We start from the raw sequence: 23,404 nt of genomic DNA, 5'->3' as shown, positions 1-23,404 counted from the left end.
ACAATGTGAAATGGGTATTGCCAAAGGAACTCTACACACGACAGTGCAAGACAATTTGAAACCACGTAAAATTTGTCTCAGTGGGTGCCCCACAAGCTCATTAACTTGCAGAAACAACTTGTGACAACGTGCCAGAAATTGTTGCATCTGTACAATGAAGACAGTGAAATGTTCTTCCAGTGACTCGTGACTGGTGATGAGCAGACATTGGATTCTAGGGCAAATGCCTATTTTGTTTCTTTAGGAGAAAAGTAAAAATAATTATTAATATTTGTGTTTCATGGAAATTGAAAGGTATTCAAAGAGTTTTATAGTGCCCTAAAATATCCTAAAACGGTTATTAGAGCCTAATTTGTTAATATTCGCCTAAAAATGCCTAACTCACTGTAAAGTTTCGCATTTTATTCTTACTTTTTATAATTTATACATGCATTCACTGCGAAATTTAAGGCATTTAAAAAGTGGAAAGTTTGCTTCACACCGGCCATGAAACCATTGATAAAGGAAACAAAATGTTTTGAATCTCACGACACTCGCAATAGATTTCACCGAATTTAACATGTTTGGAGGCATAAATGCCGACAAAGAACCAACCTTAGTTTTGAAGCAGGCAACAATCACAACATGTGCTGCTACCAATTCAGAGATATACTATACTATAAAAATGACTATTTTCGGTCTGAAACCGATTAGCTGTACTGCTCTTCAGAGTGTCATAAAATCACAATTTTTGGAGAAAGAGTGTTTTTTAAATATTTATGAAAAGTCGTAAAACTGCGAATTAGTAGGGTAAACCGTTACAAAATATTTAAAAGAATGGCCCTCCTAGTGTTAACACTACCAGGAAATGCAACAATAAGTGGAACTTTGTATTTTTGTCCAATTGAATCTCAATAACAACGGTTCATTTGAATGCTCATTAACAGTTGCTCTTTCCCTCACCTTATTTGTGTTGAGAAGTTTTGAACGGTAGGACGTTTTCCTGTGAAGTTTAACGCGATAATGCCGAAAAATATAAGTGCAAAATCTACATTGATTCGGCAATGGCTAACAGAATATTCAGAATTCACTTAAGATGGAAAAATAATATTATGCAAGATTTGTAGCAAACAGGTATGTAACAATAGTTGAAATATATAAATTCTATTAATTTTAATGAGTAGGCCTATAATATTTATACATTGACTGAGCTATCCTGAGGTATAATTCTTTTTAAGACCACTACACTTTAACCTTTTAAATTCTGATAGTTAAAGTATTTGCAGGTCATTAAAATTTTGACTGTTCAAACCCACTAACTTTGTGATAGAAATACGGCAATACAACAATTAGGATTTTATTTTAATTCAGTTTACTTTACATTTTTAGATTTCGCAAGAAAAGAAGTGCCACCTAAAGCAGCATGTGCAAGGAGCGGCTCATAAGGCTAAAGCTCAGCAGAAAAATCAACTGCAACAAACTTTACTAACACAGCCTACTTCATCCAATCTCAGCAGCAATTTCTATGCTGATTTAACCAGAGCGTTTGTTGCTGTTAACATTCCCTGGAATGCAATTGAAAATCCGGTTTTAAGACAGTTTTTACAAAAATGCTGCAAACAAAATATCCCATCTGAGTCGACCCTAAGAAAAAATTTCTTAGACAGAATATACAATGAAACTTTAGCTTCCATTCGGGAGGATATAGGAGATTCTTACATATGGGTCTCTGTGGATGAAACCTCAGATCCTATGAATAGGTATATAGCAAATATGGTAGTAGGAAAACTTAGTCCTGATGGACCTTCGATTCCACACCTCGTATGTGTTAAGGAACTTTCGAAAGTGAATAGCCAAGCCATTGCTTATTTTGTAAATAAAGGCCTACAGTCTTTATACTCAAGTAATATAGACGATTCTAAAGTTCTGTTGTTTTGTACTGATGCTGCCTCATACATGGTTGCTGCAGCTCCACTTCTTAAAACATTTTATCCTAACCTCACGCATGTAACCTGTCTAGCACATGGCCTTCACAGGGTTTCTGAAACAATCCGGAATGAATTTCCTCTTGTCAATTCGTTTATTTCTAACACAACAAAATGTTTTTGTAAAGCCCCATCCAGGATTTCAATATTCAGAGAGAACTTTCCAGATATCCCACTCCCACCTCAGCCGGTTGTTACACGATGGGGAACCTGGATTCAGTCAGTGGTGTATTATTCTAAGTATTTTAAAGAAGTGGTCACAGTTATTGATAAATTACCTGAAACTGATAGTGCAGCGTGTGTGAAAGCAGTGAAAGATTGTCTGAATGACTCATGAGTGAAAAACGATATTGCCTACATAACATCAAACTTTTCTTTCATACCTGCAAGCATTGAACAATTAGAATGTGAAAAACAATCTCTTTGTAGCCAAATAGCAATAGTAAAGGAAGCTCAAGTGAACATACATTCTGCTTTGGGCGAAACTGGGAAAAAAGTTAAAAATAAGTGGGACAACGTATTAAATAAGAATGTAGGATTTTCATTGTTGGAAAAAGTATCAAGAGTGATATCGGGGGAAACTGTGAATGTTCCAGTAAGTATTGATGTTTCTATTGTACCTAATTTAAAATTTGCGCCTCTCACATCAGTTTCGGTTGAAAGAAGTTTTTCTGCTTTCAAAATGATTCTCAGTGACAAAAGGCAAAGGTTAACTGTGGAGAATTTAGAAAAAATTCTGGTGGTGTACTGTGCAGATAATTATAATAAAGTCTGAGCATGGAACTGAATTTCAATAACTTAAAATGAGTAATCTTGATATCAATAATCATTATTTCATTAGTTTCAATATATTAAATTTGTGCAGCTCTGTTTATAAATATAATATAGTATTCTATTTTAATGTTTAAACATACTTTTTTGTGCGTATTTTAGTGTATAACTAAAAATTTTTGAGTGAAAGAAATAAGTATGATACCTTGATGTGCCTAAAATGCCTATTTTCATTAAAATAGAGCCTAATTTTACAAATTTTGAGCTTATTTTAGGCGCCTAAAACTGCAATTTTTAGTGCCTAAAAATCCTATGTCTAGTGATGAGTCTGTATTCCTATTAGAGACACTAGAGAAGAAAAGACAATCATGTATAGTCCACCTCCAAAAAAGCCATGACCCAATCTTACACCAAAGAAGCAAATGGCCGTATAATCACAATAAAGCTTATCGGCAATGCAATATTTAGAATTAAACTTTACAACAATGAAATATGTCTCGGTAACATTATGTTATAAATGTTATACTTTAACAATATATTGTCAAACAAATAATTAAGTGATATTTCCATTGTTGTTGTTTAGTCAACTGTCCGAAGACATGTCTAAACCTCACAAGTAATACCAACAAGGCACCACTTATGAGGCAACTAAGCCAGGAGGTAATGGGGTAATGTGGCCAGTTCCTTTCCCCCCTCCATTGCATACATCATCGACTAACTACATATTACACTAGTCAGACTTCAGATGCATACAAACAATTGTGCTTCCTCTGATATTTCCATTAGGGTCTTCAAAAGCCCAAAGTTCCCATCGAACGAATTTTTAAATTTGAGATCAATATTTATGACAACAGAAAAACATATTGTTTAATTACAGAAATCAATTACTGTACAAAATCAACCAAAAGACATATTTTGGATGCTAGTGACCCAAGTATGTTTACATTATTCATTACACGTCACAGAACAACTCCGGGGTCTCAAAAGATCCAACATGCCCATCGGAGATAACAGACTGCATTGAAAACCAAATACTGTACACTTGTTTCCATAGTACCATTAGTGTATCAGAGTAAACCTTTCATGTCAAAACATTACAATTTTTCTCCCCAGTGTCTCGACCATAGACATTTCACGTCATAATCCGTATTAAAATACGTATTTCTAAATTTAATAATATGACTGTGACCGTGATTCATTGTCATATTCACTTGTCTTGTTATCCACTACTTCTAAATTTTATTCTCACTCACTTACAGTAACAATGACATTTATTTAAAATACAAACAAAATAAGAATTGAAATAAATCGTCGGTTTACAAGCAAAACACATTCAATCAATCAAACGCCTGTATCTTCTCATGAGGAGCATAGGGCATTCACAAAGTGCCTCCATCGGACCCTATTTGTAGCTAACTTCTTCACTTCGCTCCATGTTTTCCCCTCCCTAGCAATTTCCTCCAAAACTGTTCTCTTCCATGTATTTTTTGGCCTTCCTCTTGTTCTACTACCCTGGGGGGGTTCCAATCCAAAGCCATTCTTTATACTGCTCCATGTAATTTGTAAATTTGTAGTGTTTTTGTAACGCAGTTTTTACTCCTGGTTGAGTGTAAGAAAAGGTCGTATGGCCTTAACTCTGCCAGGTTAAATAAATCATTATTATTATTATTATCTTCTTTCCTGATAGTGCGCCCTATCCAATTCCACTTTCGTCTTTTGATTTCTATTGTGATTTCTTTCTGATTTGCTATCTTCCATAGTTCTGAGTTTGTGATTATATCTGGCCATCTAACTGTATATGTATAATTTTATTATGTATATAAACTTAGAATTGGAAAATGAAATACATATACAAAAAGAAACAACTTACTAAAAATAATATTTTGAGAATTCAATTTTGTCAAGAACTTCTAAATGCCCTTTTCTCAGAAGTAGTACTTTTTACTTAATGTGTTTTGCTTGTAAACCAACAAAGTTTAGTTCAGATGCAGAGTTGGTCATCTGCTTAATTACACTTCTGAGGGTTTTATTTCCCCATTATTATTATTATGTATTACGTGAATTACTATGTTGCTGTACCTACATGGAATAAGATGTGGTTATGATGTCAAACAATATAATGATTAAAAAAAAATCAGGATTCTAAGGTCAATTTTGCGACATCATACCAGTACAAGGCATACAGGGAAACACAAAGCACAATCCGTGTTCAGTCTAGAAGATGATGATGTAATTGCTGACCATCTGTTGTTTAGTCAACTTCTGAAGACAGGTCTGAATCTCACAAGTGATACCAAGAATGCACCACTTATGAGGCAACTAGGTCAGGAGATAATGGGTTCCTTTCTACGCTGACCATCTGATAGGTGTTTTTAAATGGGGATAGTCCCATTTCAAAATCCGATTTATGTATATATTAGTAAAGCATTATTTGAACAATTAGTGGACAAAATATGAAAATGTTCAAAAAATGACTTTCCAGGATACAAGTGGGTGGAAAGTTTTATTCAAAGAAATTCTAGATCATTGACAAGAATATAAAGAAAAGGACAAAGATAAGCATCAGTAAATTTCACTATGTTACAAATGTCTGTCTCTTCATCACATTTTATTTCTCCTTCTACTATAAATATTAAAATGAATACTGAATGTGTTTTAATTTTTCAGGTAGACTCTGATTCTGTGAAAGTGTATTTCTGCAGCCTAGAAAAAACATTTAATGTGCTTAACTTAAAAATTCTTAATTACTACGAAATGGACCTACTGATCAACTACGAGAGAAAGCTACGATTTAAAAAAAAATCCTTAAAGAGTAATGAGAGCAGTTCAAAATCGACAACAAACTTAATGTTTGCATTAGCTTTCTCTCCTTTTTTGTATAAAGCTGCAACTTGTGGGACACATGGACCACCTCTACAAAAAGACAACATCTACTTTATAAGTGATGCTGAAAAGTGTGTACTTTTCGCAGACTACTTTCAGTCAACTTTTAATCTAAACTCAGTCATTGATATTCAATTCAATTCTAAGATTGAACTATTATCTAAAGTAGACTAGTCTATTCCTTTACCAATACGATTTACCTTCACCTGATAAAATGTGCCAAAAATTAATTTCTAAAAAGCTCCAGGTCAAGACGTGATCTTCAATATTATTCTTAAACATTTAACGAAAATAGCTTTTGCTTTTCTAGTGTCTCTCTTTAACAATCTTCTTTGACTTGGATATTTTCCTAATATCTGGAAGCTTGCCGAAATTATTGTTCTTCACAAACCAGGTAAACCTTCAAACCTCCCTTCAAGCTATCATTCCATCAGCCTGCTTCTCTTTCTCTCTCTCTCTCCAAGACCTTCCAAAAAGTAATCATTAAACGTCTATCTGCATTTCTGAAAAAAAAAAACATAAGCCATTTGGATTCAAGAAATATCATTCTACAACTCATCAACTTCTACGTATTACAGAATACACAGCTTAAGCTCTCGAAGCTAAACAACCTACCTTAGCAGTATTTTTCGACTTCAGACAAGCTTTTGACTACATCTGGCTTCCAGGACTTCTCTATAAATTGCATAAATTGGCACTCCAGGTTACATTTACAACATAATTCACAGTTTTCTCACCGAAAGAAGCTTCTTAGTGAAGAATGGAAATGAGAAATCATCATCCAGACAGATCACGCCAGAATGCGGCAAAGCTTAGTCCCTCCTCCTACCATTTTCAATATTTACGTTTCTGATTTTCCTATAATACCTAATATTAACATTTCTATGTACGCAGATAATATAGCTATATAATACAACTCACTCCGATATCCTGAAGGTTAGACAATGTCTACAATCTGCTCTAAAACTCATAACTACTTAGCTTAACACATTGCATATATCTCTTAATCACAGTATAGGTGAAATCATGATATTTACTTTATGCCGTCCTATATCACCAAACCAATAATACCAGACAATACTACCATCCCATGGAAACTCTCAGATCAGACCGTAAAATACTTTGTTAATTTAGATTAACAATTAACTTGAAAGCACCACATCAACACTCAACTTAATCTACATCTTTTCCACATGCAATTCAGAACTGGTCAATTTAATTTCAGAAAGCATGATTTGTATTTCAGGTTAATCAACTTAATTTCAGAAAGCATCATTTGTATTTCAGATTAATCAATTTAATTTCAGAAAGCATAATTTGTAATTCAGATTAATCAACTTAATTTCAGAAAACGTCATTTGCATGTCAGAAATAGTATGTTGCATATCAGAAAACATCATTTGTATTTCAGAAAATAACATTTGTATTTCAGAATAAAAGTAAATTGTATTTCAGGAAGCATCATTTGTATTTCAGAAAAAGTAAATTGCATTTCAGAAGTATGAACCCACAATTTGCTATTTTCGAGATATTTTTTAGTTGGTTACTTAACGATACTGTATCAACTAGTAAGTTATTTAGAGTTGATGGGATTAGTGATAGTGAGATGGTATTTGGCGAGATGAGGCCGAGGATTCACCATAGATTACCTGTCATTCGCCTTACGATTGGGGAAAACCTCGAAAAAAAACCAACCAGGTAATCAGTTCAAGCGGGAATCGAACCCACGCCTGAGTGGAACTTCAAACCAGGAGGCAAGAGCCTTAGCCGATTGAGTTATGTCGGTGGCTCAAGATCTGTTCAATGAAAAAATTTCACTGTGGTGCTTCACTGGATCAGTAAGTACCAGCTATTTCAATACAGTAACTTTATAAAAGTCTGAAGTTTTTTTTCTTGGATGGGGTGTTATTCTTAAAAAGGTATTTGGAAATGCCAGCTGGACAAATTTTACAGTAAACATCAACGTGTTAAGAAATCAGCGCCTGTATTAAAATGTTATTTCATTATGCAATTATTTGAAATACAAAGATTTCTGAAATACATTTGACACTTTCTGAAATACAATTCACCCTTTCTGAAAAACAATTGATTGAACTGAAATACAATTGACGCTTTCTAAAATACAAATTATGTTTTCTGAAATACATTTGACTTATCTGATATACAAATAATGTTTTCTGAAATACACTTGATTTATGTGGTATACAAATTGTGCATTCTGAAATACATCTGGAAAAGGTGTAGTCTATTCAAGACTCTTAAAACTTTATCTCTTATTAACAGAAAGTAATTTTTACAAAGTAACATTACAGTTCTATTACACACTTTGTTACTCCGCTCTCTAATTACTTATGCATGTCCAATTTGGGGTAGTGCAGCACCAAACAAAGTTCGAAGAATACAATAGTTTCAAAACAACGTACTATGAATTGCTGTTAGTGCACCTAGGTTCATCTGTAATTCACAACTACATTACATAGAGACTTGAGATTATATACCATACAAGAATTCATCTGCAGCCAGGAAAAATCACCTTAATAATGTATCAGGAGTAGCTTTCTTTTCTCTCGGGAAAATATCCACTCAACCCACAAAAGTCCACAGGGGATTCTACTAGACTCTTCAATTCATTCATCCAATGAAGAACATATAATTGTATAAATTTATCAAATAATTATTTCCGAACATTCTTACGTTTCCTGTCACAGAGAGACCTATGAATTGATTGACCTCTTTATTATTTAATTATATATTGTTTGATTGTCTTCTCTCACAGAGCTGTATCGTCACTGAACAATCAATAAAATCTGTTAAAAAAAAAAAGCTGCAATTATAATATATGCAACCGAGCCAGCATAGTGTTAACCACTGCCAACTGGAACCTACGTTCAATCTGACTCCCTGAACAGAATTAGGATTACAGAAACTATTTTTTTAATATAAAAAAATTGATGTCATAGAAATGACAGCTACCAATGTAGCTCGGTTGGCTAAGGCACTTGGTTGCCAATCCAAAGTAGAACTCAGGCGTGGGTTCGATTCCCACTTGGGATGATTACCTGGTTGGGTTTTTTAGAGGTTTTCCGCAACCATATGGAGACTGCTAGATAATCTATGGCAAATTCTCGGTCTCATCTCGCCAAATATCATCTTGTTATCACTAACCTCATTGAAGCTAAATACCCTAATAGTTGATACAACGTCGTTAAATAACCAAGTGAAAGAAATGGAAATGACATCTTTTCTCATTGTACGTTTTATGTGACTTGCAAGAATTGAAATCATGTTACCATTAATAGAACAACTTGATAATGTGGATTGTATAAAAGTGCCAACTATGCTCACCACTAATGACCGGACCGGGCCGGGCCGAGTCATGTGAAATAAAAGAGAATCGAAATGTTGCTAGGAAAATTCGTGACTATATTCTTTAAGAATTCACTGCACTATTCCAACATTTACAGAGTATAACGGCGGTTTTTTAATATACTAAAAGAAAATGCACATTCCCGAAGGTATCATAACATGTTTTCATAGTTAAATTACTGTCATGAGCATTTGAAAAAATGCTATAGACAAAGGCTCTACACATTATACATATATACATAATAAATATAATACAACAAGCAATGCAAACAAAATATTAAAATACAATATCCAGAGATATTTGAAGAAACTAATACTGTAAAACAGATTTTCTAAGCCAGTTATACGAGTATAAAACACATTTGAATCTATTGAGAGTAACTGAATAAGATTTACGTGGTACTCTGTTGAACATAATAATGCCAATAGTAAGTAACCAATTCTTAGTTTTAGTCAACCTTACACGTGGTTGAGAGATTAGATGAATATGCCTTGTGTGATAATTGTGTATATTGCTTCTAGCACTGAAATCGCTGAGATTATTCTTAATATATGTCAAACAACTGAAAATATACATATTTATCACTGTTAAGATACCTTCGTTAATTAATAAAGATCTGCAATAAGCATCATAAGCAGGACCAGTTATTATACATAGGGTCGAATTCATAGTCGTCACTTATAAAATGAGGAAACACTTAAGTAATGAGCGTTTCCTTAGCACTTATTTAAGATCGCATTGCAGAGACGCTACTCATTCATATGCCCTGAGCATTCCCTTGACATCGAAAGAAATATGGCAACATAGCTAGACGTGAGCGTTTCCTACATTCAATTGTTTTCCAGCGCCTTCAAATTGTTAAATCGGCATTATTGTCATACACAAATACAGAAGTAAATATTATAGAGCTAAAAATTATACAAGAAGTCCAGAAAGCATTTTACACAAAAGAAAGAAGTGAGCTAAGATAACTAGTTATGAAATATGGAGATATCGTCGAAAGTAAAAAAAAAAAAAAAAAAAAAAAAAAAAAAAAAAAAAAAAAAAAAAAATTATAATTGTTCTCTCCAAAAGAAGAAATTGACATGGAACAAAATTGCAGTTGAGGTTAATGCAAACTCCGGAAATATTTCTGTAAGTAAATCACTTTTAATTTATTTTTCAGTTATTTTTATGTTAAAAACAAAGCGGAAGTGATACAATTACGCTAATTTTAACAGCTTATTCCTTGGGTAAAATACAAACAAAATGCAAATGACAATTTGTTGGGACGTGAATACTTTTCGAAAAAAAAAAAAAAAGCCACTTAAATCTACCTGAAATGCTGCTGTATCATAAAATCTCAAAGCAACCAATACTTTCAGCAGTGGCGAAATCGGTAAGCCTCATGGTTGTATTGTGAATTGAAATGAGAGACACCAGAATATTCACAACAGTGTTCTTGTCGAAACGGTATCTCCTCTTAAATTGTTGATCATTATACATCTCTAAAGGATTTTCCATATCTCTGATATATTTTTTGCTTGCCGAAACTCATTTTCATTTTAATTACAGAACTCAATAAATTAAATTAAATCATAATCATCATCTACTGTATACCGAATCAGCTGATTACAATGCATATGAGGAAACACTTGAGTAAACTGACAAGCTATCTTATTTGAATAAGTGTTCACTTCAGTGGGATTTATGAATTGGAAATTATTATAAGCAAGTGCTTAAGTGTTTCCTTACGATAAGTGTTGACTATGAATTCGACCCATAAAGTCTTTTTTGTAAGCCAAGTACGGTACTTTAGCAATGCCAGTACCATTACCCCAAAGGCGAATACCATAGAGCAAAATACTATTAAAAATGCATAATATGCAGTTTTTAGGTACAATTTGGGTATAAGATCCCTTAATTGACATAGTAAATGAATAACTCTGGATTGCCTAAGACATACTGCATCAATATGTGATGCCCACTATAAGTTACTGACTAAATTGATACCAAGTAACTTGACGAGGATTGTGTCTCAATATTACAAGAATTACTTAGAGCAAATAATAATCTCTGTGTTTTATCAACATTTAAGCGTTGCCTATTAGAAATAAAGCAATCTTTCTCGTCTTTAAAAGCAATGTCCATTAATAATGTCAGCACATTAATGTTTTTACAGTGGCAAAGAAGGTGAAATCATCAGCAAATAATATGGTTTTACTCCTCACTTTCACAGATGATCATAATCAAAAATAACAGGGAGCCCAAGACAGACACCTGGGTTACACTTGAAAATCCTCAGAAAGTTGACCATTAGGACACACCTTTGAGAATGGTTAGCTACATAACTCTTGATCTACACGAGTTCATTGCCAGTGATGCCATAATAATTGAGTTTAGACCAAAGATGTTACATAGTATACTAGACTCACACAGAGCACTGGTGTTCTGTTCAAAATTGAAACCAGTCTGCACATGTTTAAGCCGCCATATTACTAGTAGAAACAGAGCGGTAAACACGAGTGTCATGCTTGTCCTTTGTTTTGTCTCGGGTGTTTTTTGTGAACACTGTGAAAGTGATGTAAATTGATGTGATAAGAGTAGGAATTTTTATGTTTTGTAAATATTATTATAGTTGATATGAAGTGATGTGCTTTGTAAACAGTATAAAATGGTGCTTTCCTGTGCGGCGTATAAGTGCAATGACACATGGCTTAGAGGTTCAGGAAATTTTTTTCACAAGTACACATGCTTTAAAATAATAAAATTGAATTCTGGAGGGTACATTGAAACTGAAACATATGTATATCTTAGATACCGTAGTTGAAAATGTTTATAATTAGGCAACAATCTGTCTTTATAGGTTCCCTTTGAAGAAGCCTGAGCTACTTTCTAAGTGACTTGTTGCTATAAAAAGAGATAAATTTGTGCCTTCACATTATGTAAAAGTGTGTTTGGCTCATTTTAAAGATACAGATTTTTGAGAAAGTAATGGCAACAGAACTTTGAAAGATGATGCTGTACCATCACTGTTTAATCTTCCAATCCATATTATCTCTGTTGTTACAATATCAATATCATTAAAAATCAATCTGTAGTTTATGACAATAAAGAATACTTAATTGTTAGCACAGAGAAATCCCACTGAGTGAATTATTTAGACATACATCAGATGTTAAACGCAATTAGTGGAAAGATAACTTTTTGTTTTTATGATGTAAATTAACTTATTTGCAAGATAATAAATATTGATTCAAAATCCATATATGGATAAATAAATATACAGGTAATAAATAAATAAATTGATTAATTAACTAAATAAATAAATAGCTATTATAGCCATATATACAATTAATAGATTAGAATTGGAATATATCAGTCCCCTAACTGTCCATTGTGCAACTCAAACCAAGAAATGGATTCGGAACACCTCAAAATCTGTGCTTCAGTGGCTGGTCATGATAATATCTTTGAAAAATATTGGAGTGCAAGAGGTCAAATGACTTTGTCAAACGCCTGGCATTAGAAAACAACAAACAACAACAACAATTAATAGATAGGCCTATGTTGTTATCTTTTCATATTGGATTACAGTGTTTATTTAAAATTAGTTTTTTTTGGGGGGGGGGGGTACTATCTATATTGTCAATTGCACATCAATTTGTTTTGCAGGCATTCCCAATATTATCTTTCATTGGGGTTATAAATGTAAATAGTTACCTAACTTATATGAAGGCCTAATATAATATCTTATATTTTAATGTGTCAATTTTTAAGTCATCATAAGGCAGCATTTACCTAAAACCATCCTTTCAAGAATCAAGAGGTATGTTGTCAACTTTTCAAATTGGGTTGAAGTGCTTATTTAAAACTACTTTATATTTGTGAGTTTTCTATGTTGTCATTTGCACAACAATTTTTGTTGTTGATTTGTTTTTGCAGATATTCCTAGTGTATTATATTTTCACTGGAGGTTATAAATTATATAGTTCACCTATAAATTACCCGTTTATATTTTGCCGGATATATCGTATTAAAAAAGCAAGGAATGCCATCTTACTGATATTACATATGTGCATAAAATTATGTACCATCACTCCGCAAGCAATGTTAATATATTATTTATTTATTTAAAATAACAATACAGTCTGTAAAGAAATCCACTCATAAAAAGTATGTTTTTTATTTTGCATAAGGTGATTATGTTTAGTTTTTTAGGTCCTCATGTTACCTATTATTTGCAATATATTATATATATAGTTGGTTATTTAACGACGCTGTATCAACTACTAGGTTATTTAGCATTGATGAGATTGGTGATTGCGAGATGATATTTGGCGAGATGAGGCCGAGGATTCGCCATAGATTACCTTGCAGGAAAAGTTAATTACCAGAATTGCATAAAAATACCTTTTCCAAAGTCTCACCATGTTACAAAATATCTGTAGATGCAGTAACTAATGTTCCTGTGAATATGACAGTTATCTTTAAATAACTGAAAACGATTAGAGATATCTCAAAATGGATTGCACCATTGATTTTTTCAAAAAACTTCACATAATTCTGAAATTTCAAAGTTGCATCCAAAATGGCGGCTTTTGAGATAGCTGAGGGCTAGAATCGAATATGTCACTGGTAGAGCATTTGGTCTTACAAATACTGGTAACACCTATAGTAATCGAAAAACAAGCATATGGAAGATATTTATATGGTTCCAGACTTTTAATTCATACTGTATTAATGAATCACTATAGTATTCAAGTGACAATACTTAAAATGAATCTCAATCATTCATTCAGTCCTCAGTTAAGATACGCATACATTTTAAAATTTACTAACAGAAAGTTAAGAGTGTGCAGTAATGCTGCAAACTGGAAGGTCGCAGGTTCGATTCCCAATAGGGTCATGGATTTTTCCATTAATCTAATCCTTCTGGCCACACTATGGTCCTGAGGTCTACTCAGCCTCTAACAGAAATGAGTACCAGAGGCATTTCGTTTGGGGTAAAGGTGGCAGGCATGTGGGACTGACATCTCTATTGCCATTAAATGCTGACTGTTTGCAAAGGTGGAAGCCTTAACCTCTCGCCATCCTCTGGACCAATTTAGCCTGTCATGAGGTTGATTGAACAGAAAGTTACATTCTGGTAATGATCAATTCTCACCATATCTCGTTATGATGGTTTGGTTAGAAGATGTATATGGTATAAAAAAAAACAGGGAAGTCAAACAATTAGACATTTATTACCTGTACAGCATCCTCCAAGAGCTGGATCACCTCGGAGACGTTCTCTTTGTCCAGTGCCTTGTCTCCCTGCAGCAATACATCATCACATAGCTTGATGAGCTTCGCTAGGCTCTGATATACCTTGTTTGTTGCAGACACCAGCGTCGAACTGCAGCACAAAAGATATAATCATGTACACTTCCAATTTTACAATCATCCTCATGCTGAACAACGAAAATGACGCTTTACCTGTGTTCGTTGAGGACATAAGACTTGAGTACTCCATGGATTGTTGTCACTGTCTCCAGAACTATTGTCCCATTGCCTGCTAACATTTCCAGTTTCTTTTTAGTGACGACATCATGGAAATGCTTCAGAGCAAACTGCACCTGTATAGAATAAGAACTATACTGCATGACAATAGTCGTGACTTAAAATCAAGAATTCAAGAAGAAATACTGCTTTGTATTAATAAAAGTGAGATATGTCTCACGAGACATGGCTCGCGAAAAATGTGGGACACACACAGTCACAAGATGCATGTCATGTTTTACAATTCATTTTGGTTTTTCAGATAAATCTATTCAATATGATAAATTTATTTTGAATGCTCAATCAATATGATTTATCTATTTGCAAATTTTATTATTTGCTATTACATCTCAAATAGATATGAACGTTTTTGCCTGTTCAGCATCATCAGATATTTAAAAATTGACGAAATCTAAACTTAATCCATTAAATTGTACTAAGTAATATGCATAACAAAACTGATTGACTTCATTGTGAATCCATGCACTGCTATGATGGACTTCGAACTGGCGAAAATGACTGTCACACAGGAGATATTTCCTAATGCAACTATAAAGAGTTTTCTATTTAATTTCACTCAGGCACTTTGCCAACATTAATACAGCAGCTTTAGGTCTGGTACAGCAGTCCTGTACGTGAGAAAGCATCATTGTTGTTTGGACTGCCATTCATGCATATGGACGATGTACTCGAGTTTTGATTGTATACATATAGAATGTTGAGCTCAATGGGAAAAAAAAGGGTGGAAAACTCTCTCTTCACACCTGAGGTATGGAACGTTCATGATCTAGTCATCAATGGGACTCAGAGAACCAACAATTCTGTTGAAGGCCGGCACAATAAGTTTTAGAAGTTGGTGATGGCCATCATGTACCACAATAGAAATTCACTGACTTCCTGAAGAAAGAGCAAACTCAGAATTAGCAGGATATCACGCACCCTCTAGGAGGTCAAAGGAACATCAGCCGAATAGTCAATACCTACAGAACCAAGAATTCATTTTCTCCTTAATGCAGCAATATCCACATCTGTGGTCGATTGCATATCATTTGAAGGTTAACCCAGTTGAAGTCAACGAAGAAGACTGAATTACTCCAAATTCATTCAGTACTTTAAGTACTGGTACTTCATTCAAATTAAAGTTTATCTACTCATCCTGTAGAAATCTATAAAAATAAAAACAGGCTACTTAAAATTTGTCTTGTGTTTTCTCTGCTGAATGGATACAATTAAGGTTGGGCGAAATTATACATTGGATAAATTGCTATTGGACGGAATGTTCTACAGGACTAATGAGCATTTGACGAAATATACCACTGGACGAACTTCCTGTACAACCAAGATTATAATTATATAAAAAATATTGGACGACCTGTCCTTAAATCGTGAAAACTTTACAGTTTTTGCCAACAATTACAACTTAATCAACATACTTTGGATATGTGGGCTGCTGTTATTATTGCTGATAAATGGGTCTCATCTAGAACTTAGCATATAAAAATTACTCAGTAAAGGAAAGTAATGAGAAGTACCGATATCATCTCAGAATGTTTCTTTATGATAGTAATAAGCGTAGTTTTATTTGAGAACTGACAACTTTTATTATTGCTTTTCTATTTAATACTGAAGTATTTTGAGTAGATTTGCAATATTTAAAATCAAGTTAAGCTTTTCAAATTAAGAGAAAGACTGCTCCTCCTCTTCCATTTTTAACAACTTCTCATCCTTGCAACATCAAATGGTTTTACATTTTTACAGTCTTTAAAGTGGCTGATTAAGGTTCTGTGAACAAAGAAACTTGGAAAACAGAACTCTAAATAAATAAGTAAATAAGCAAGTAAACAAATATTATATAAATAAGCACGTAGACAGACAGACAGACAGACAGACAGACAGACAGACAGACAGACAGACAGACAGACAGACAGATAGATAGATAGATAGATAGATAGATAGATATTTATTAGCCTTAGGAAATACAATGATTTCATGGCATCGTCAGAGTGAATACATAATAAATATGCGGTTACATACATGTTATTCCGACATATAAGATGTCTACAATAATATACAAATAATATACAATCAACACATTCTGTAATGAAGTCAATTCTCCACAGTTTTTTACAGACCATTATTTGTACAAAGTTCTTGGTTTCCTTATCTTCTTGAGCAGTCTCACCCCAGACATGAATCAAACAGAAAAGAAGAGCAGTAAACACAAAAGGAGATACTAACTACTGTAAGCTAAATTTGGAGTGCTAAACTAAGATACTCATTGACAGAAAAAGGCATGTGGAAAAGTAAAATATGTTTCACTGACTTTTTAAATCTAGCATAGTTAAGGGCTTCAGTTTCAACAGGGAGTTTGTTGTAAAGTCTTATCCCTGTATGTGATAAGCTATTGAGACTTTTGGATAACCTATGATGATTAAAATGTAAATTATTGCATGTTCTTGTGCTGTAGATGTGATAATCAGAGTTTATTTTAAAACTATCATAATTTTGGTGGATGAAACAGACTGTTTCAAGAATGTAAATACAAGGTACGGGCAAAATATCAAACTGAATATTTTTTTACTATCAGAGCGAATAGGTACCTTCTTTATAATTTTCAATATTCTCTTTTGCAGTCTAACACTTGTGCAAGTTTTGATGACGACCCCCAGATAATTATCCCATATGATAATACAGAGCGAACATAGCCAAAGCAAACCGCTCTAAGTAGTTCCTTGGGAGTTATATTGGTTAGGACACGGAAAGCATAACACAAACGACTTAGTTTATCAGTTAAGAATTGAATATGACTTTCCCACGTGAGGTTGGAATCAATCCATATCCCTAAAAATTTTGTACAATCGACGTCCTTTATTTCAGTATTATTAAGTAGTATTTCAATTGAGTCATGTAGTTGTTTCTGACTGAAATACATACAAACGGTTTTACTGACATTCAGTTTTAGTCTATTGCTAGCTAACCACTGTTCTAGTTGTCTTGAGGTTTCATTTATTTTCTCCTGTAAATTATTTTTATCAAGAGCATTGAAAACAATATTAGTGTCATCTGCAAAGAGAACGGTTTTAGCTTGCGTTATCCTTGAGGGAAGGTCATTTATATATAGGAGAAATAGAATTGGGCCAAGTATGGAACCCTGGGGCACCCCGCATTTCATGATAGTGGGATATGATTTCATTAAGCCTATTTCAACAAATTGTTGCCTTGCACTTAGATAAGAAACAAACCAACTTTTAGCTAACCCCCTTATGCCAAACCATTGTAGTTTCTGGATCAGTATCTTATGATCAACTGTGTCAAATGCTTTGCTCAGGTCCAGGTATAGCCCAACTGTGTGATTCTTGTTGTCTTTTGAATTTAGAATAAATTCTGTGAAAGTGAATATGGCGTTATTAATTCCTTTGCCTTTTTGAAACCCAAATTGAGCATTAGATAGTGCACCATTGCAAACTAAAAACCGAACTAATCTATTATACATAACTTTTTCAAGGATTTTAGAGAATGTAGATAATAGAGATATTGGCCTATAGTTGTTAATATTTTGTTTATCTCCCTTCTTAAATACAGGACATACTTTTGCGAGTTTGAATTGTTCAGGAAATTTACCACTAATTAAAGATGAATTGCAGATGTTTACGAGTGGAGCTACTAGTAGTATGGCACATTTCTTTACAATACCATCCGGAATGTCATCAGGTCCACAGGAAAGATTATTTTTTAGTTTTTTTTATTATATCGAGAATTTCATCTGCAGTCACAGGAGATAGAAATATGGTGTTTACATTTCCTGTTGCATGTAAGGTTGTTTCCTGACTACATGTTACCTGGTTATTAGGATTTTCTGCCACATTTGCAAAAAATTTATTAAAAATCTCAGCTATTTCGAAGGAATTTTGAGTTGTTTGACCATTGTGTATTATTGAAAAGTCTTGATTTGAGACTTTGGTATTTTTACAAGTTTCTTTCTTTACAGCTTCCCATATAGATTTACCTCTGTTCTGTGCTTTCATAATGAATTCTCCATTGAATTTCAATTTAGCTGCATATATAACTTTCTTTAATATGTTGGTATATCGTTTATAATGTAATTTAAGATCTAGGCTATTTGTAATTTGGCACAATTTATATAACTCCTTTTTCCTCCTACAAGAAGTTACAATCCCCTTCGTTATCCAATTTTTTGAATTGTTGAACTGTTTATTTGTAAGTGTACATTTTTTTAGTGGAAAAGCAATGTCAAAATAATGAGTTATTGAGTTTATAAATTCGTTTGTTTTCGCATCCACATCTGTTAAGTTGGTTACTTCAATCCAATTTTCTTTGCTGAGCAAACGTTTAAAATATTCAACGTTTTCATCATTAAAAGATCTTTTATACCTAACTAGCTTAATGCTATTTGGTTTAGGGTTTTCAAATACATAAATATTTAAGAATACAGCATTGTGGTCTGCGATACCCATATCAATATTTCTTACTGAGAATGGATAAGAATCATGGTCAATAATTATTTGGTCTAGGCATGTTTTAGAATTAGAGGCTATTCTAGTTGGAGTGTCTATTGTTTCTATCAGATTATATGATCGAATTAGCGATCTGAATTCTATTATGGTAGCATCACTATTTAAAAAATTTATGTTGAAGTCACCGCACAAAATGAATTGTTTCTTTTTGCTTTTTAGGTGATTTAAAAGAAGTTCAAACTTTTCTAAAAAGGTTTTTATACAGCCATCTGGGAACCTATAGACACACACTACAGTTAAATTATAATCCTGACCACTAATTTCAGTCACAGCATGTTCGAATACTTTGTCTTGGTTTAGATAATATGTATTCTTTTTTTCTATATGTGATAAATGTTGTCTAACAAAAATAGCTGTTCCTCCATTTTTTTAAGTGTCCCGACAGAAGTAACTTGAAAGGTTGAAATCTGGAATATGACAGTACGTTATTTCCTTGTTTAGCCAGTGCTCTGTACAGCATAAGATATCTAACTTCTTTAAATCATGGTTTATGATTATTTCTAATGATACAGCTTATTTCTAATGCACTGAAAATTTTGATGCATTAATGTGACAGAGGCCATTTTGTTAGCAGTATAAGAAGTCTTTTTATCAGCAAATGAGAAGGAGCTAAGTTTACATGCACTATTTAGGTCTGTGGTTCCAATCTCCGTGAGTGGCCCTGGTATAAAAAATCACGTAGATGGGCAGGCGTCTTCACAAGTTGAGCCGAGGATCTAGTTGCCGCTTCCGGGTTCTGAAGACTTTCTTGGAGGCATCGATTTTCTTCATTATCTACCATCGAGTCGGACTTCCATTGAAGAGGTGTTGCATGGGACTCCTTCCTAAAGGTTCCTTCGATGGCAGCAGATATAGCCCTTGCTGATTCTTCTTTTCCCTTGTAGTTCATATGGAGTCCATGTTTTGTGAAGTGTTCCCTTTGTACGTTGAGATCTAATACATTGACGTGACTAAAGATCTTCATCCTTTTCTTCAGCTTACGGTTGAATGACACTACTTCACTATTTACACAGGATGTCAAGTCAAGGTCATATCTATGGGGAGCAGTCATGATGATGATGTTCGTCTGCTTGTTGTTTTCAACAAAGGATTGCAGGTGTCGTTGACTCTTGTCGGTATTGTTTCGCCCTACATCATTTGTGCCACCCCACACTACAATAACATCTTGTTTCGTGAAACATTTTAGGTCTTCTTTCGCTGAGTGAGTTATTTCTTCTAGACCCACACCTGGCTTAACAATGCCGTAGACATCATAATCAGTGTTTCTGAGATTCACAGATAATCCCGAGGCATAACCTCTTGCATGGCTGTCACCTATTACAGAAACTTTATGTGGTTTAAGTGTTTTTAGTTGCATATTTGGCCTAACACTTACAATTTCACTGACGGACTTAACCTCTACTAAAGTTCTGCTTTCATTCTTCTTTCTTCTTGCTTCTTTGCTATCATTCTTCTTGTTTCTTTCTTCTCTGCTTCCATTATTCTTACTTCTTTCTTCATTATATTCATCAGATTCACCAAGGATCTCAAATCTGTTGAAGGTGGAGATGGGCAGACTCCTAGGGATTTCGTTAAGCTGTTTTAGTGAAACGCAACGTTTGTTCTGGCGCCATGTTGGACCAACGTTCGAACCTTCTGGATTAGGCCTACCGTGCGTTTTTTTTTAAAGCAAGACGTAAAGCGCTGCAGCAAGACCGTTCTTTTATTACGTTTGCTTCACCGTCGCTGCAGCAGCGCTGTAGCAAGCGTGCAGCAAATCAAAACTTCGCTTTACGAGTTTGCTGCACGATCCATCATGGCGGAATGTGTGTTTTGGTCTTTTGCAACGTTTATTATTGTCAAAATCGTCTAGTAATAATAATCCAATGTCATTATCATAGAAGTCGAAATTATTTAACATGTTTGGTTCTTTTAGGGTTAAATTTATTACGGCAGAAATAGAAGTCAATATTAATTGTCCACCATTTTGCAGTCATTTGACCTACTTACGTTTTTTTTCGACCCTCATTTTGCTGCAGCAAAGGCATGAAGCGCTTTACTGAAGTGCTTTAAAAAAAAATGCACGGCTAGCAACCGCATCAGCATAAGTAACTCTGGTTTCTTGAAGTATTTTTATGATTTCCCAAGCAGATTTAAGTTCCAAACGTGTATCGGCAAGTTCCCTTTCCAAGTCAATACAAGAAATACATCTATTACTTATTAACCACGGATTATCACAATAATTGTGTGAGCTAAAAACACTCGCTTCACTACTGACCACCATCTTGAAATAAATAAATAAATAAATATATATATATATATATATATATATATATATATATATATATATATATCAAATCAAAGAGGGCCAAATGTTTTGCATAGGCACTCATGGCCTTTAGTAATATCATATACGTTTTTCTACTAACCATGTAATTTGTAATCCATAGTTCATATTGAATTGTATAGCAAAGAAGGGCAGCACTGCTACTTACAGACCTGTTACTAAATCTACGTATTACTCTGTGAAAAGATTTATTAAATCTACATACTTAGACTTCAACAAACAAAATTTGATAACACAATCTCAAGGGAAAAAATGGAACTCTCTGCATCAAAATCCACAGTTAATTCCCGATTTACCACGAAAATCGTCTGTAGCTGCATTTAGATTGGCAACTGGCCATGATTGTTTGGCCAAACATCTGCATAGAATTGGAATATATCAGTCCCCTAACTGCCCATTGTGCAACTCAAACCAAGAAATGGATTCGGAACACCTCAAAATCTGTGCTTCAGTGGCTGGCCATGATAATATCTTTGAAAAATATTGGAGTGCAAGAGGTCAAATGACTTTATTGTCAAACGCCTGGCATTAGAAAACAACAACAACATATTGTATTCCATGTGAATATGAAATGGTACCATATGGTAATACAGAACTTAACACATACGAACTCTCACTGCATTCACAAGAACTTTTTCTGATAATTTTTTCGCAGATGTTACTCCTGCTCTATAAGCCTATAGCTTTTAATGAGCCTTAAATTAAGAGAGAGGTGACCAACCACCCTGATGGAAATTCTTCTTCCCTAGTAGATTTCTTTACCTGTTTCACATGCAGATCCAAATCTCTTAATGGATTTTTTTCCGTGGCCCCATCGACAGCATCAACACTTGCGACTTTGTGACTCGTGCGCGTTTTGGGAGAGTGGGGAGAACCAGAGCGCTGTCCACTTCCACCTCCTGGAGATCGCATCTGTGACAAGATCTCCAGAAAGTCCTCTTTGAATGAACGAGCCCGTCGTGCTAGCTTCCCCCCACGTGGTTTTGTGTTCGGTGTGGTGCTACTTTCTGCTTCTGTAAAGTGAACAAAAATATAACGAAATATTAAAATATTCCTTTCACTCATGCTTGTTACATGGTGAATGCAATGTGTGAAGATCGTAACCTGATCAGTTCACACAAAATCAGAATCACTCAAAGGATAAAAAATACTGCCACTTCTGCCACTATCTTTAAGGATTGTGAGTTTAGAAATGTTCTATTCTCATTTTCTTACAAGAATTATGAATTCATATTAGACATACATAAGAATCATACTCTTTGGTCACTGTGATCATCATGACTCAACACTACTATCGAAGACAAAACGGTACAAATAAAAGACAAAGGACAAACTTCCAGTTCCAACAGAAGAGAAAAATAAAAAGTTCCACTTTCTTACTAACAAATGAACCCAGGTAAACTTACTGAATTTGTAGCTAGAAATGCTTAATTTCAATTTCATTTATTATATTCCATGGATTTTATATGAGCCTTGTAGATTTGAGATGTGGAACAAGTCAAAAGTTATACAAAAAAATATACAGTATGATACACAGCAGACATATTAATTCAATTTACAAAAATAAACAATTCATCAGTTGAGTAAAAAGTATGAGTACAGAGGAATTTTGTTAATTCTGTTCTAAACTTTTTCTCTTGCCCTTCAAAGGTTTAAGGTAATTAGACAATGCATTAATGACCGTAATATATGAATAGTGAAATCCTTTTTTATAATGGCTAAGACTAACAGAGGATAAATGGAGATTTGATTTGTATCTTATTTAAAATTATACATATCATGAATTCATTATCAGTTCTAAATGTATCTTGGTTTTTAACATTAAGACACCACCAGGAAAAGAATGTACTCACATAAGTTAGATATTCCGAAATTTTGGAAAATCTTTAACACTTGTATCATCTGCAAATATGAGTAAGATTACCAAGGATACATTATTTAGGGTTAAGGTTAAATCATTTAATAAACTAGAAACAATATAGACTTAAAATTGATCCCTGGAGAATTCCATGTTTAGTTTTCCTAAAATTCTGAGTGA

The 23,404-nt window shown here is 33.8% G+C and overlaps 1 protein-coding gene across 5 annotated transcripts in view; it reads right to left on the bottom strand.

The window, feature by feature from the left end:
* Nucleotides 1-23,404, bottom strand: part of C3G (C3G guanyl-nucleotide exchange factor) — a 403,493-nt gene that overhangs the window by 178,213 nt on the left and 201,876 nt on the right. For all 5 annotated transcript variants that reach the window (XM_069820753.1, XM_069820750.1, XM_069820751.1 and 2 more), the window contains exons 2-4: nt 22,129-22,379; nt 14,443-14,582; nt 14,215-14,362 (exon numbers count right to left, since the gene is read on the bottom strand). In XM_069820753.1, the coding sequence (XP_069676854.1) occupies nt 14,215-14,362; nt 14,443-14,582; nt 22,129-22,379 (539 nt within the window). The remainder of the gene's footprint in view (nt 1-14,214; nt 14,363-14,442; nt 14,583-22,128; nt 22,380-23,404) is intronic.

This window comes from Periplaneta americana, chromosome 3, assembly GCF_040183065.1.
Source record: "Periplaneta americana isolate PAMFEO1 chromosome 3, P.americana_PAMFEO1_priV1, whole genome shotgun sequence".
Classification (NCBI taxonomy): domain Eukaryota; kingdom Metazoa; phylum Arthropoda; class Insecta; order Blattodea; family Blattidae; genus Periplaneta; species Periplaneta americana.
The sequence above is the reverse complement of the archived record's forward strand: the minus strand, read 5'-3'. Positions and strand labels throughout refer to the sequence as shown.